This window comes from Sorex fumeus, unplaced genomic scaffold, assembly GCF_029834395.1.
Source record: "Sorex fumeus unplaced genomic scaffold, SorFum_2.1 ptg000043l, whole genome shotgun sequence".
NCBI classification, from domain to species: domain Eukaryota; kingdom Metazoa; phylum Chordata; class Mammalia; order Eulipotyphla; family Soricidae; genus Sorex; species Sorex fumeus.
In genome coordinates, this window is record NW_026606100.1 from 17,107,953 (window position 1) to 17,119,796 (window position 11,844).

Below are 11,844 nucleotides of genomic sequence, written 5' to 3' on the forward strand. Positions count from 1 at the left end.
CTGTACCATCTCTCAACTACATAAAGGACTTATTAATTGGGAGATGAAAATAATCTGGAAAATGTGATTTGTGGCACTCAACAAAATTGAACAAGATTTTTTTGATTTGGCAAATCGAGAGGAGATGGATGGATCTCAGTGACTGAGTATCTACCATTCTCTCTCCAGGATTCCTGAAGCAGCATTGTCAAAGTAATAGATAGAAGTCTCAATCTTTCAACATTTCATTAGGCACTTGACATGGCTTGCCTGTCATTGGGTCTGAGAACCACAGACTGTAGAGAAACATGTGCTCACCAATCAGATAGCCATCTAAAATCCTTAGCATTTTTCTCTAGACACAGAGTTATTTCTGTCATCAGTGAGATCTAGGATCTCCAGCATATCATTCTCGTCATTTTAGATGTATTCCTCATTTTGGAAATGCTCTATGTTGTGAACTTATTATCAAATTTTATATTTGAAAGGACGGGAGTTATATGTTGTAATATCAGATTCTTTTGATCTCAGGAAAGCATGGCTGTGTAAAGAACTTTTATTTACAGTAACTTGCTGTACCTTTATTGTCCCAGAAATCCTCTTTCCAGCTTATTTAATCCATATTAAATCAATTATAAAGAAAAATGCTTCTGAATGCTTAGAGAGAATATAATTAATGATTATTAACTACAGAGGCACTGTTGCTGAATTGCTGCCCCTCAAGAGTAACTCTCTAAATGGCAAGAGCCTCTCTGAAAGCAATAACCAGCATTTCCTTAATGAAAAGCCAGTGTTTTAGTAAAGAATTGCCGTATCACTGCAGCTATTGCTCTGTTCAGCTCAACAGAGGAACCTGAAATATTGGAGTGATTAAAACTTTTAATTAAACTATATCCTCTCTGGGCGTTTACATTTTCAGCTTGTTTCTCCTTTGGCTTTCAGCGGAACACTATCTCAGCAGTAGCAATTACATGGACTGCATTTCTTCGCTGACAGGGAGCAACGGCTGTAACCTGAACAGCTCTTTCAAAGGCTCTGACCTCCCTGAGCTCTTCAGTAAGCTGGGCCTGGGTAAATACACAGACGTCTTCCAGCAGCAAGAGGTCAGTCAGTATGCATGCATTTTCCTGGGTGTCTTTATTTGGCTGTTTCTGTATGTCTCCTTCTAGAATGGTATCACTCATTGACCTATGACTGTCCTCTCACTGAGCATTTAAATATTCAAGCTTCGTAGCTTGTTTTTGCCGTTAAGAAAAATGTCATGCATCTCTTATTTAGTGCAGCCAGTAAACATGGATAGCAAATATGTAGAAAATGCAGAAAAGGAAAAAGGATAGCCTTTCTTTACCAGTGTTAGCTAAAAGACCTAATTAGTGGATTGATTCTTAGAAGCTTTGGATTCATTGTTCTCCTAAGATGAGCAACAAGTCTAGTTTTAATATGATTGAATCATAATAGTTGATTTCTTTATATGTTGCACTTTAAATAGCAGCATCTATAACATGTGTCTTTTCCTCCACCCTTGTCTGGTTACTAAAGTCTGTTATCACAGAGTATAATGGGTTTGTTATTTTTACATTTATTTACTATATGGGCTATTTCTGAGCTGAGACAGAACTTACCCATCTTTTGAATCTTCCCGACCATGGATCTGGATCAAACTAATCAGTCTTGGACATTATGCACTGACAGAAAGAGAGGAGGTTCTAAGAGTGATTTTTTTTTCTAATAATGCTTTCAGATTATCAAAGTACAACTAGTACATTGGGACAGAAAGTCAGAATACAATACTGTGGAGCTTAAAATGGCTCTGGGACATGCACTGTCAAGTGATTTCATTGTGTAAAAACTGTAATAAGTATACTTACACAGACTTAAATGGTTAGTCTATAGGTATACATATGGATTTTACAAGGAGTCATTGTTATCGATCAAAATGTTATTATGCATGCATGACTGTAGATATATAAGATTATTTTTCAGATATACACATTATTCCATGCTTGATGCTAGATGACTTTTAATTCACCCTGCAGAACACCATTTAAGTCAGTCATTCCCAGACATGTATCTGTGGTAAACCAAAGGATTATGTGAGAATGTTATTTTCTAAGTTTTATTGAAGTAACATTTATAAAATAATGTAGGTTTCAGATATATAGTATTACAACTTGACATCTATATGTGCTATGTAGTGATTTCCATCAAGTCTAGTTTCCACCATCAGCCATGGAGCCATATAGATTTGCCTACCTCCCTACCCTCTTCTGGTGGCAGAAATCTTTTGTTCTGACCTAAAACATTTAGTTCATATTTGTTAGTTTCACATATCTACTTTTATATAGTGACAACTGTATATGCTACATGATGATCATCACAAAATGTCTAACTCCTCTCCACTGTCACTTTTGATTCTCAAAATCTAGAATTTAAAAAAATTAATTATTTGCTTTTTGGGTCACACTCAGCGATGCACAGGGTTTACTCCTGGCTTTGCACTCAGGAATTACTCCTGGCGGTGCTCGGGGGACCATATGGAATGCTAGGAATTGAACCTGGGTAGGCCGCATCCAAGGCAAATGCCCTACCCACTGTACTATCACTCCAGCCCCCCAAATCTAGAATTTTTATGATCCTAAATTTGTGTCACATGAATTTCATGTGTTATTCATGGTTCCTAACTTATTATTAATTGCTGAACTTTTTCATTAAACATGTGTATTGGATTTCAGGGTGTAGTCTTCTTTTCCTTGTATTTAAATTTGAAAAATTCTTGGTCAAACAAATACTAAGTTGAATAAAATTTTTATTATCAGAATATTAAAGGCATTTATTCATTTACTGAGAGTGATTAATGATGTAGAGCATTTTCTCATGTGCCTTTTTGCCATATTTCTTCTTTGAGAGTGACTGGTTAGGTAACACTCAAGTGCAGAGTTACTTTAACTTATTCACACGCAGAGTGTCTCCAAGAAATTTTAAGAAACAAAATCATTACAAAACATATATATATTCTATTTAGATAAGTTCAAAAATATTTATATGTATTTCTTATTCAGTTGCTCCAAGAAGGAAGAAAACGTAAAAAGTCTTTCTTGCTATATCTAATAAAGCAGACAAAATTTGGGCTTGATTTGTAAATAAGATCTTATTGGAAACCACACTCATTCATTCGGTTACGCATGGTGGCTTTCAAACTAACTCTGCACAGTTGAGTAGATTATACAGAGAAAGTATGGCCAAGTGGGTCGGAAAGAGTTACTACCCCTTGACCCTTCGGAAAAGTTTTAGATATAGACGTTCTGTTTCAGAGAGTCTCAGATCATGTTAACTAGGATAAGGTGCCATAAGATCTGGATGTACTTCCAAAATAAAAATAAAGATTTTGGGTGTGTTCTTTAGTTTTATGGAAAAATATAGTTTGCTGTGTTCTGAACCCAGGTGTCTGGCCTCAGAGCCCCTGTTTTCTTTGTTCCCCTACCCGATGTTTAAGGAAATGGTAGCATCCTTGGGTTACTTCCCTACATACTGTCACTGATTCTAGAGTTTATTTATACTGTCCTCAAAATACATATATCCTAGTTTTTCAGAGATAGTCTTCTGGGCTGTGCCAAGTGATTTGTAGCCTGGGGATCCCTTTCTAAGTTTTATATAGAATATAATGGAAAATTCTGCCTCACAATGGTATTTAATTTTTATCATGTCAAAATACAGAGTTTAAAAGTACTTTCTCTTTTCTGTACAGCTATTCTTCCTTTTATCGGTTTGCTAGAACTCTCCATCTTCCCTTTTGCCCTGGCTCTCAGGAGATGCAGAACTAAAAATTTTATCTTTTACTTCAATTCCAGTAAATCACTGACTTAGACGGACTTTTCTACTCCATCACTTGTTTCGCTACCTTTATTCTCTTTGGTTTGTGACACCATCATTCTTTTTCCAAAATAAGCTGGGCATAATTAATTTTTAAAGTTGCAATAATGAGTTAATGAGAAAGAAGATATTTTAATATATTGGTTATAGATTATTTTCTCACCCACAGATTGATCTTCAGACATTCCTCACTCTCACAGATCAGGATTTGAAAGAACTGGGAATCACGACTTTTGGTGCCAGAAGGAAAATGCTACTTGCAATCTCAGGTGACTATAAATATTCATTTTCATATTTTAAGACTTGAATGACCTCTGCCCGTAGGGCTGAGCCTAACCCTTAGCCACTTTCTTACTATGCTCATACCTCAGTGATTATGATTTGAGTATTCTGCAAATAAATATTGAGATTGTTCCTACCGTTTCATTAAAACATTATGCAGATTGTATCAACCTTACACATTGCTGCAGAAAGTATTGCTTTTGACAGAATATCAAAATGGGAGAGCTATTTAGTTCTTTTTTATTGTATTAAGTGTAAACTGTTGGGTTGATGAGTAATTATTCTGGATCGGCTGTTTTATGTCTGTTACATTTCAGATTTATGTGACTTGGCATGTGTGTGTGTCTGTGTGTGTGTATGTGTGTGTGTGTGTATGCGAACAGAGGTGTTTACACCATAGAAAAAAGCATATTCTTTGGTTTTGCTGCAACCTGGCAGTATTAATGCTTTTTTAATATTTCCTAGATTTGTGAGTCACATAATGGTGTAGTGTCCCACAGGTAGTAAAAAAATGAAGGAATAGAATGTTGTTTGTCTCCAATTCTGTCTTTGTGTGTCTGTTATATAACTATTGGTATTAAAAAATCCTTTTGACTGGGCACCTGCCACTTGGAAGGATTTGATCCAAATGAATAGTCAGCTAGTTCACAGCAATATACCTCAAAAATGGTGTTATAGAAATGTGAAGAAATTGGAAAAATGGAAAAATGGGTTTACTTTTTAAAGACCTTTTTGATAAACGTCACCTCAGTTTTGTATGTATGCCAGACTTCCAGTAATACAGACAGACTGAAGCAAAAGCCAGATGTCAAGTGTTGAAAGGAAATGACTTTGCTTTTCCAAAACATGGAATTTGCAGGGAAAGACTTTATCACAGTGGCATCCAACTGGTGAAACCCCCTTTCCTAACAGCATTCACTAATCAGAGCAGCAAATGAAATGAAGAACCTCAGTGGGTTCCCATTTTATTTTGACAGCATATGGCACCCTCCACCTACCCAACTCTTCAGGCTTCTAAAGTACACCTAATATCTGAAGAGTAGCTTTCAATAGGGTAGGAAATTGGTCATTGAGGGGCCTGTAAGATTCCTTTATGGAGAATTAGAGCTCTGCACACCTCAGTTTGTGAAAGGTTTCCTTGTTCTACGTACCCACAGGTCTGCATTCACAGAGCACATGCTTTTTCTTGTTTGCCCTAAGATCAGCTTGGTCTAAGTGGAGTGAACAGGGTATTCACATAAGGAAATGTGGGCTTTGCTTCTGCCAGGTTGAGTTTTCAAACCTTTTTTGGTTTTTTAATCATGAAAATCAATTAGAATAAATGACTTTACAAGGTCATATTCCACTTTTGAGATTGTGCTTCCATGTGGGGGACAGCATCGAGCATAGTGAAAATAAGATCTATACCTTTTTAACAGTCTATGGTTAATCGCATGTAGTACCGCCTTGCTCTTTACAGCAACAGGATTGTTTCCTATCAGCTTCTTTACCTCAAAGCTCAGTCTCAGAGGGCTATTCCTAATATATTAGAAGGCTATTCTAATTCCTAAATTAGGAATAGCCTTCTGGGATTTAAGATATGCCTTATGGGGAAGCACTTTAAATCAGAAAGTATATCAGAACTCCATAATCTTTCACTGGAGATTTGTGGAATGTTGGTGATAAACTGAGACTTAAAACCTTTCTCTGTATGCGCCAGTCCTCCAAACTATGGAAGGTTTCCAGAAACAAGCAGACATCTTTGAATGCTTTCATAGGTTACTGGAGGGATTACTAATTTCTTTACTTGGAATACATTTGTGATGCATTTCAGATAGGTTCGGGGAGGAGAGTGGGAAAAAGGGAAATCATAATCGTTCTTAGTGTGGTTCTATGGAGAACACATCCTGCTTCTGTAAACTGCCTCTCCGTGGGGTTCACATGTCCTCTTGCTTTTAAGGGAATCAGCAACTGTGAATAAGATGCCTTATGCATGCTTTGCACAGCAAGTAGTATATGATTATGTAAGGGTGATCTGACTGTACTTTGCTGAATGCATTTGTTTGAACTCCGGTAAAGTATTATTTGTGAAAGCAATAAGTATTTGTTGAGAAATGCTTCCTCAAAAAGCTACTTCCCCGCCCCCCCCACCCCCAATTCAATTCATCTGGTTACAGAGGCATCCATTTTCCAGATACATGCAGGAATGCGGGGCCACATTGATTCACATTTGTCTGGTTACATTCACATAGTTCGGTTAGATGAAAAGTGTGGTCAAAACTTCTTTTAAAAATGTTCTAGATCATTCAGTTTGTAATCAGAGTTGTTCTTGCAGCACAGGTCTCGTATTGGCTTTTAATCTTGGGCCAGAAGACACTTTAATGTGATAGGAGACGAGAGATATCCCTGGTAGAGATGGATCACAGAAAAATTTGATGTTTTAAAAATTCTTTGACTTCTCTGAGTATTTTAGTGAATGGCTAGCTAAATACGCCAGGACTAGGTGAAAGGAAGTTTAGTGTCCTATTGAGAGACTTCACACCACCTCAGGTAGATCTAACATTTCCTGACCTATTCTTTTAGTTTGTGACTCTGTTCAGATCCGCAACAAGATCCTGAGAGCTGCCAGGATTGTGTGAACCTTGGAATTTCAAAGAAAAAGGTTGGTATTTTCCCAAACTATTCCTTAGGCTTATTGAAAAAAAAATCCGAGGGAGGAGTTTGCATTTTAATTAAATAACAAACTAAGGTCTCTGTAGTGGGAGTTGTTCCTTGATAGTCTTTCTTGAAGATTTATCTCTGTACATACCAATAACTGTCTTTAGGAATTCCTTCATAATTTTATTCTCTCAAGTCTAGTTGCTGTGACTTTTTTAGCTTTAAGTTTTCAGTTCCTTTTTAAGGTTTTTGTCTTCAGTGGCCCAGTTGTCTTCATGCTCTCTGAGAAAATGGAGAGCAAAGAAAGGATTCATCTATTCTTAACTCTCCTGTAGTGTGCCTTTAAAGAGTTCTTGGTTTCAGTCCTTTTAAAAACAGCATCCATGTGTTCAGCTTTTAGTAGGAATTTCTTTGTTACTGTGTTTCTGGAAGAACTTGAAATGGTCATCTGTATGCATGCCTGCATGTCGTTTTTTTGTCTTTTTTGATTTTTTTTCCTTTTAAATGTCTTCCTTACTTCTTCAGAGTTCTTAAACTATATTTTCTTTGTAAGAACAGATTTGACATACTAAAATAGCTGACATACCTGAAACTACCGGTTTCTCAAAATCTGTGTTCTTGATGGTTGGTCTTCTCTGTCCCCTGAATTAGTGCAGCCCAGGGCTTGGATCTTGACATTGGACAGGCAGGGTTTTGCCAGTGGGGCGAGTTAGTGTGTTTCTAAAATGGAGAATCATGATAGTATTACTCTGAAGGAAGGCAAATAGGACAAACCGAATATAAAGTGCTTCTTGTGTAGTTGGCTCTAATAAATCACTGTTATTTTACTCCTCCTCCAAGACCTAAATGTGAAACAAAGAGTTGTCTCTACAATTACATGACCCCTGTAAGGCAGGCGTTTACATTTTGAAAGGCAATGAGGTTCAACATTAAGGGTCTTGGTTCATTATCTGGAGCTCGGAACAAAGGCCTGTATCTGGTGCTAGGGCTATCCTTGGCCACCTGCTATAGTGTCTGTTCTTGGCATGACTGTGGCAGAGCAGAGTTTGCAGTGTAACTTCAGGTGCTATGTTATAAAGTACTGGGTACTATAAAAGGTAAACATTACCCTTCCCAAAAGACAGTGCGTGAACTGTGTAATCAGGTATTTGTTTGCAGCGGTTCTCAGAAGCCCTGGCTTCCAGATTCTGACTGTTCTGTTTCCTTGTTTAAGTTCATTAGCAAGAACAATGTGATTTGAGACTTGCATGTGTACATCTATGAATGGGGTAGAGGGGGAGCAGTATAGGGGTGAGGGACCTACGTGTGGCTGATCCACCCCGACAGCCCACAGGGTGTGGAAAAAGAAAGTAAATAGTGTTTTCCATCAAGTGTAATTTCTTTAAAGTTAAAAACAAGCATCTTTGTTTTCTCCTAAATCTACAGGTTAAATTATCATTAATTTTCACATGGATTAACTTGTTAAACTGCTTTTTATTTAAAGAAACATCCCACTGGTATGCTTTTTCTCCTTCAACTATTTCTCAGGAACTTGGATATTGTGAGTCCGTGAAGTTGCTGGACTGTGTAATATTTCTGCACACACCTTCAATATTCTTGTGTTTCGATGTGGGGTCTACTTTTCACAAATTAATGATTGTATACATGAATTCATGCGTTCAATAGCAATACATCCTGTCATAACCCAGGTCTGCTCCCTTTAAAAAGCTATGAAATTTGAGTGCGTTCAACCTAATTTGCTTAGTTGGTTTTAGAGGACTCAGAGCTAGCCCTCAGTTTACAAACTGCAGTCAGCACTGTATGCTGTTTTTGGTTCTTGTGGTACCAACATACTTCCTTTAATATAAGATGTGCTAGTATTTCAGACATGCCTTGACCACCAACTAAAAGCTTTTTTCCACTTAGCTACCAGACTTGGCTCTCCCACCCTACCATGTCCTGCTGCTAAAATGCACGATTTCTCCAGTGAAATACTAGTGATTCTCTTTTTCCCTTTCTAGAACTAAATAAGAACCGAAGAAAGCTTTTTGAACCACCAAATGCACGCACCTCTTTCCTGGAAGGTGGAGCGAGTGGCAGACTGCCACGCCAGTATCACTCAGACATTGCTAGTGTCAGTGGCCGTTGGTAGCAGGACCCTCTGGGCACACGGATGCCAACTTGGAGCTCTGTGGACAGCCTTCACTGTGCTCAGCATGCTGGGTAAATGGACCAAAGCATCGTACTCGCACCTGAACTTTGTGCCAAAAAGGAAGAAAAGAAGGAAAAAAAAAGAAAGAAATTGTTATGTCATGGAGAATACCACATTGGATTGCTTTTTTTTTTATGGCAGTTGAACAGAATTTGCAATATGAGAATAGGGCTTTATTCCATGTTTTTATTTACCTATATAACAAATGCACTGATTTTTTTTACTTAAAATGAAGGATGAATTGACATCTGGGATGCCAGAAAACAAAAGTTTTTTTTTTGTTTGTTTTTATTTTTTGCTTGTTTGGGGGATTAAAAAATAATCAAGGTAGAATTTTCTGGTACTGCTTTAAAATAATTATGAGGTCTTTCAGCACTTTAGGCTTTCTAATTTTTGTCCTGTGGAAATTATCTCTTTCATGTCACCTAATATATAGGTACAAATCAGATTTGCTCACCTTTTTTTGGTGTTTATTTGAAATGGTACTGGATTACTACTTTTTTGTGCAGAGTATTCTGTGACTGAAAAGTAGAAGTTACTCCACTTGCTTCTGGACCAGTTCTGTTCTGTCAACATTCTAGAAATATTTAGCAATGAACCTATTTCACTGTAACAGTTGCAAAGAAAGACCTAATGAACTTTGCAATATTAACCCTTTGCAGTCATCATATTTAGCTGCTGCCTGTATTGCTAAAATGATTGTATTGGTTATATGAAGGCAAAGGACTATTTTTAGTATGCTGCCACTAAATGACACTTATTTAATTTATATCAGACTTATTTTTAGCTATTATGAGCATACAAAACATAACTGATTAAATTGTTATCTACTAGAATTTTATGTGGTAGAGAACGAACAGCATTCAATAACTGGAGCCCTAGATTTTCACTTTATTGAAAAAAGACAATCATCTGACAAGACAGCTCTGTTGCCATTAGAAGGAGAAATAGATAACTGTCTTTATCTTGTTCACAGTAGCCATGAAAGTCTGGGACTTTCCCAAGACCATATATATACATATATATATATGTATATATATGTATACATACATAGATATATGTATGTCTATTTAAAGTAGACATATTTGTTGAGAATGGAAAGGCTTATTTAAGTCTCCAAGGTGACAAATATGTGTAAGACAGCTGAAGAAAAGGAAAAAAATATAAAACCACTTTCTAAGTGGCTAATGACTCATTGCAATCTTATACTGTGAAAGGCCAAGAAACCAGGCAACATTTTCAGACACCATTTTGTGGATTTTTGAAGAGTTTTTAATCCATGAAACCAATCACTTAAGTGCCTCTCTTCGAAGCAATATTATTTCCAAGTGTATTAATTTGTTGAAAAACTTTCCCATAGGAAATGTTGTGAATTACCTGTACTGTAGTATTTATGTTCAGTATTCATGACTTTTCTATATGGACATAGACCACTGTCATATGCTCTTAGCTGAGGAATATGTAATAATTGGTAATTCTTACACTAGTGTATGGTCAGAGATTGACATTTTTCCAGGGCAAATTGCCATCTTGCCATCAAAGTAAAAGCTAGATTTGAAGGGAAATTTTGCACACATGGATAATTTTCACTTAAATAGCATTGGATACCTGGACAGTATAGACTGTAATAAAATTATACTATCAGTTAGGGGGGAATACCTATTCAAAAGTAAGCCATATCTACTTAAATATACAGAACTGGGTCACTCCCTTTGCAAGTCAGATGGAGTTGTTTCCTGTTCATAATTCATCACACTACATTTTCAGTCAGGATAAGAATTTCAGATTTGTTTCCTGTGCTCAGTGTTCTAAACTTTATAATTTCCTTAGTATAAAGAACTTCCCCAGTAAAGAAAACCATTTGGAGTTTTTGCACAGCTCTGTCTCATGCAGATGCAATAGGAAAATTAAAGGAAGGTATAGGGTTAAATTGATAGAGGTTTTTTGAGCGGTACTGATTTTATGCCAAAGTGAAAACTGTCCCAGTTAAATAGGGTGGCTAAAAATAAAGACACTGGAAGTTACTTTTCTCACTTTCTTTTGAGGCAATGAAAGGAATATGACACTACAGTGTATGGTATTGTCAGTGTTATATGATGCACAAAGTATTGGGATTATTTGAATGAATAAATGTTAGTTTTTAATTGATCTGTGCCTAATAGTGATTGGTTATCTGTAAATATAGAACAGATACAGATTGTATTTTTGTGGGGGGTTTTGTCCTTTTAGTGATTTTTTAAAATGAGAGATGGAATTAAACATTGAAAATGGGAACTTTTTCTAATCAATTGTTATATGGAAAATAAATTTATATAATCTTTGTATTGCATTGCTAGATAAAAATGTCTGAATTTTTTAAGTGTTATATAAATTTTATGTCTTTCTTTGATTTCTAAGAAGTCCTGATTTTTGTTTTGCATTGTCTATGCCTTTGTTTTCAATCAGAAGCTAAGACATGTTATTATAGCAAGCAATTCTAGAACCAGTAATCAATTATTGTTCCTGTTGGTATCCAATAGGTACATATAAAAAAGTCTTCTTATAATACACATCTTATTCTTTTAAGATTCAATTATATGGCAGCTTTATCCATGCTTGGAGGGTCTTCATGACCCAGGTTCATTTCCTGGAACTACAGGGTCCTACCAAGCATGGGCCCTCCAAATATAGTTTCAAGAGTTTTTAGGAGACTAATATTAAATTGTTAACTCATAACATATACTTACTGAGTGCTTGATAAGTAGGCACTTTAAGGAACTGAGTAAAATCCTTTGTTCTCACATGTTGCCTAGATATCTCAGTTTTTAACAAAGTGTTGGAAAAAATATATCTGTGGGATAAAGCCTGTCCTTTCAATTGCAAATAAAACAAGGAGGAATTGCTTG

General features: G+C 36.4%; 1 protein-coding gene across 1 annotated transcript in view; it reads left to right on the forward strand.

Annotated features, from left to right (window-relative positions):
- The window catches only part of BICC1 (BicC family RNA binding protein 1), a 379,808-nt gene extending 368,460 nt beyond the window's left edge, over positions 1-11,348 (forward strand). Inside the window, exons 19-21 of the mRNA XM_056120915.1 lie at positions 922-1,082; positions 4,019-4,118; positions 8,769-11,348. Coding sequence (XP_055976890.1) covers positions 922-1,082; positions 4,019-4,118; positions 8,769-8,899 — 392 coding nt within the window. The 3' untranslated portion in view covers positions 8,900-11,348. The remainder of the gene's footprint in view (positions 1-921; positions 1,083-4,018; positions 4,119-8,768) is intronic.
- The last annotated feature ends 496 nt before the right edge of the window (positions 11,349-11,844 follow it).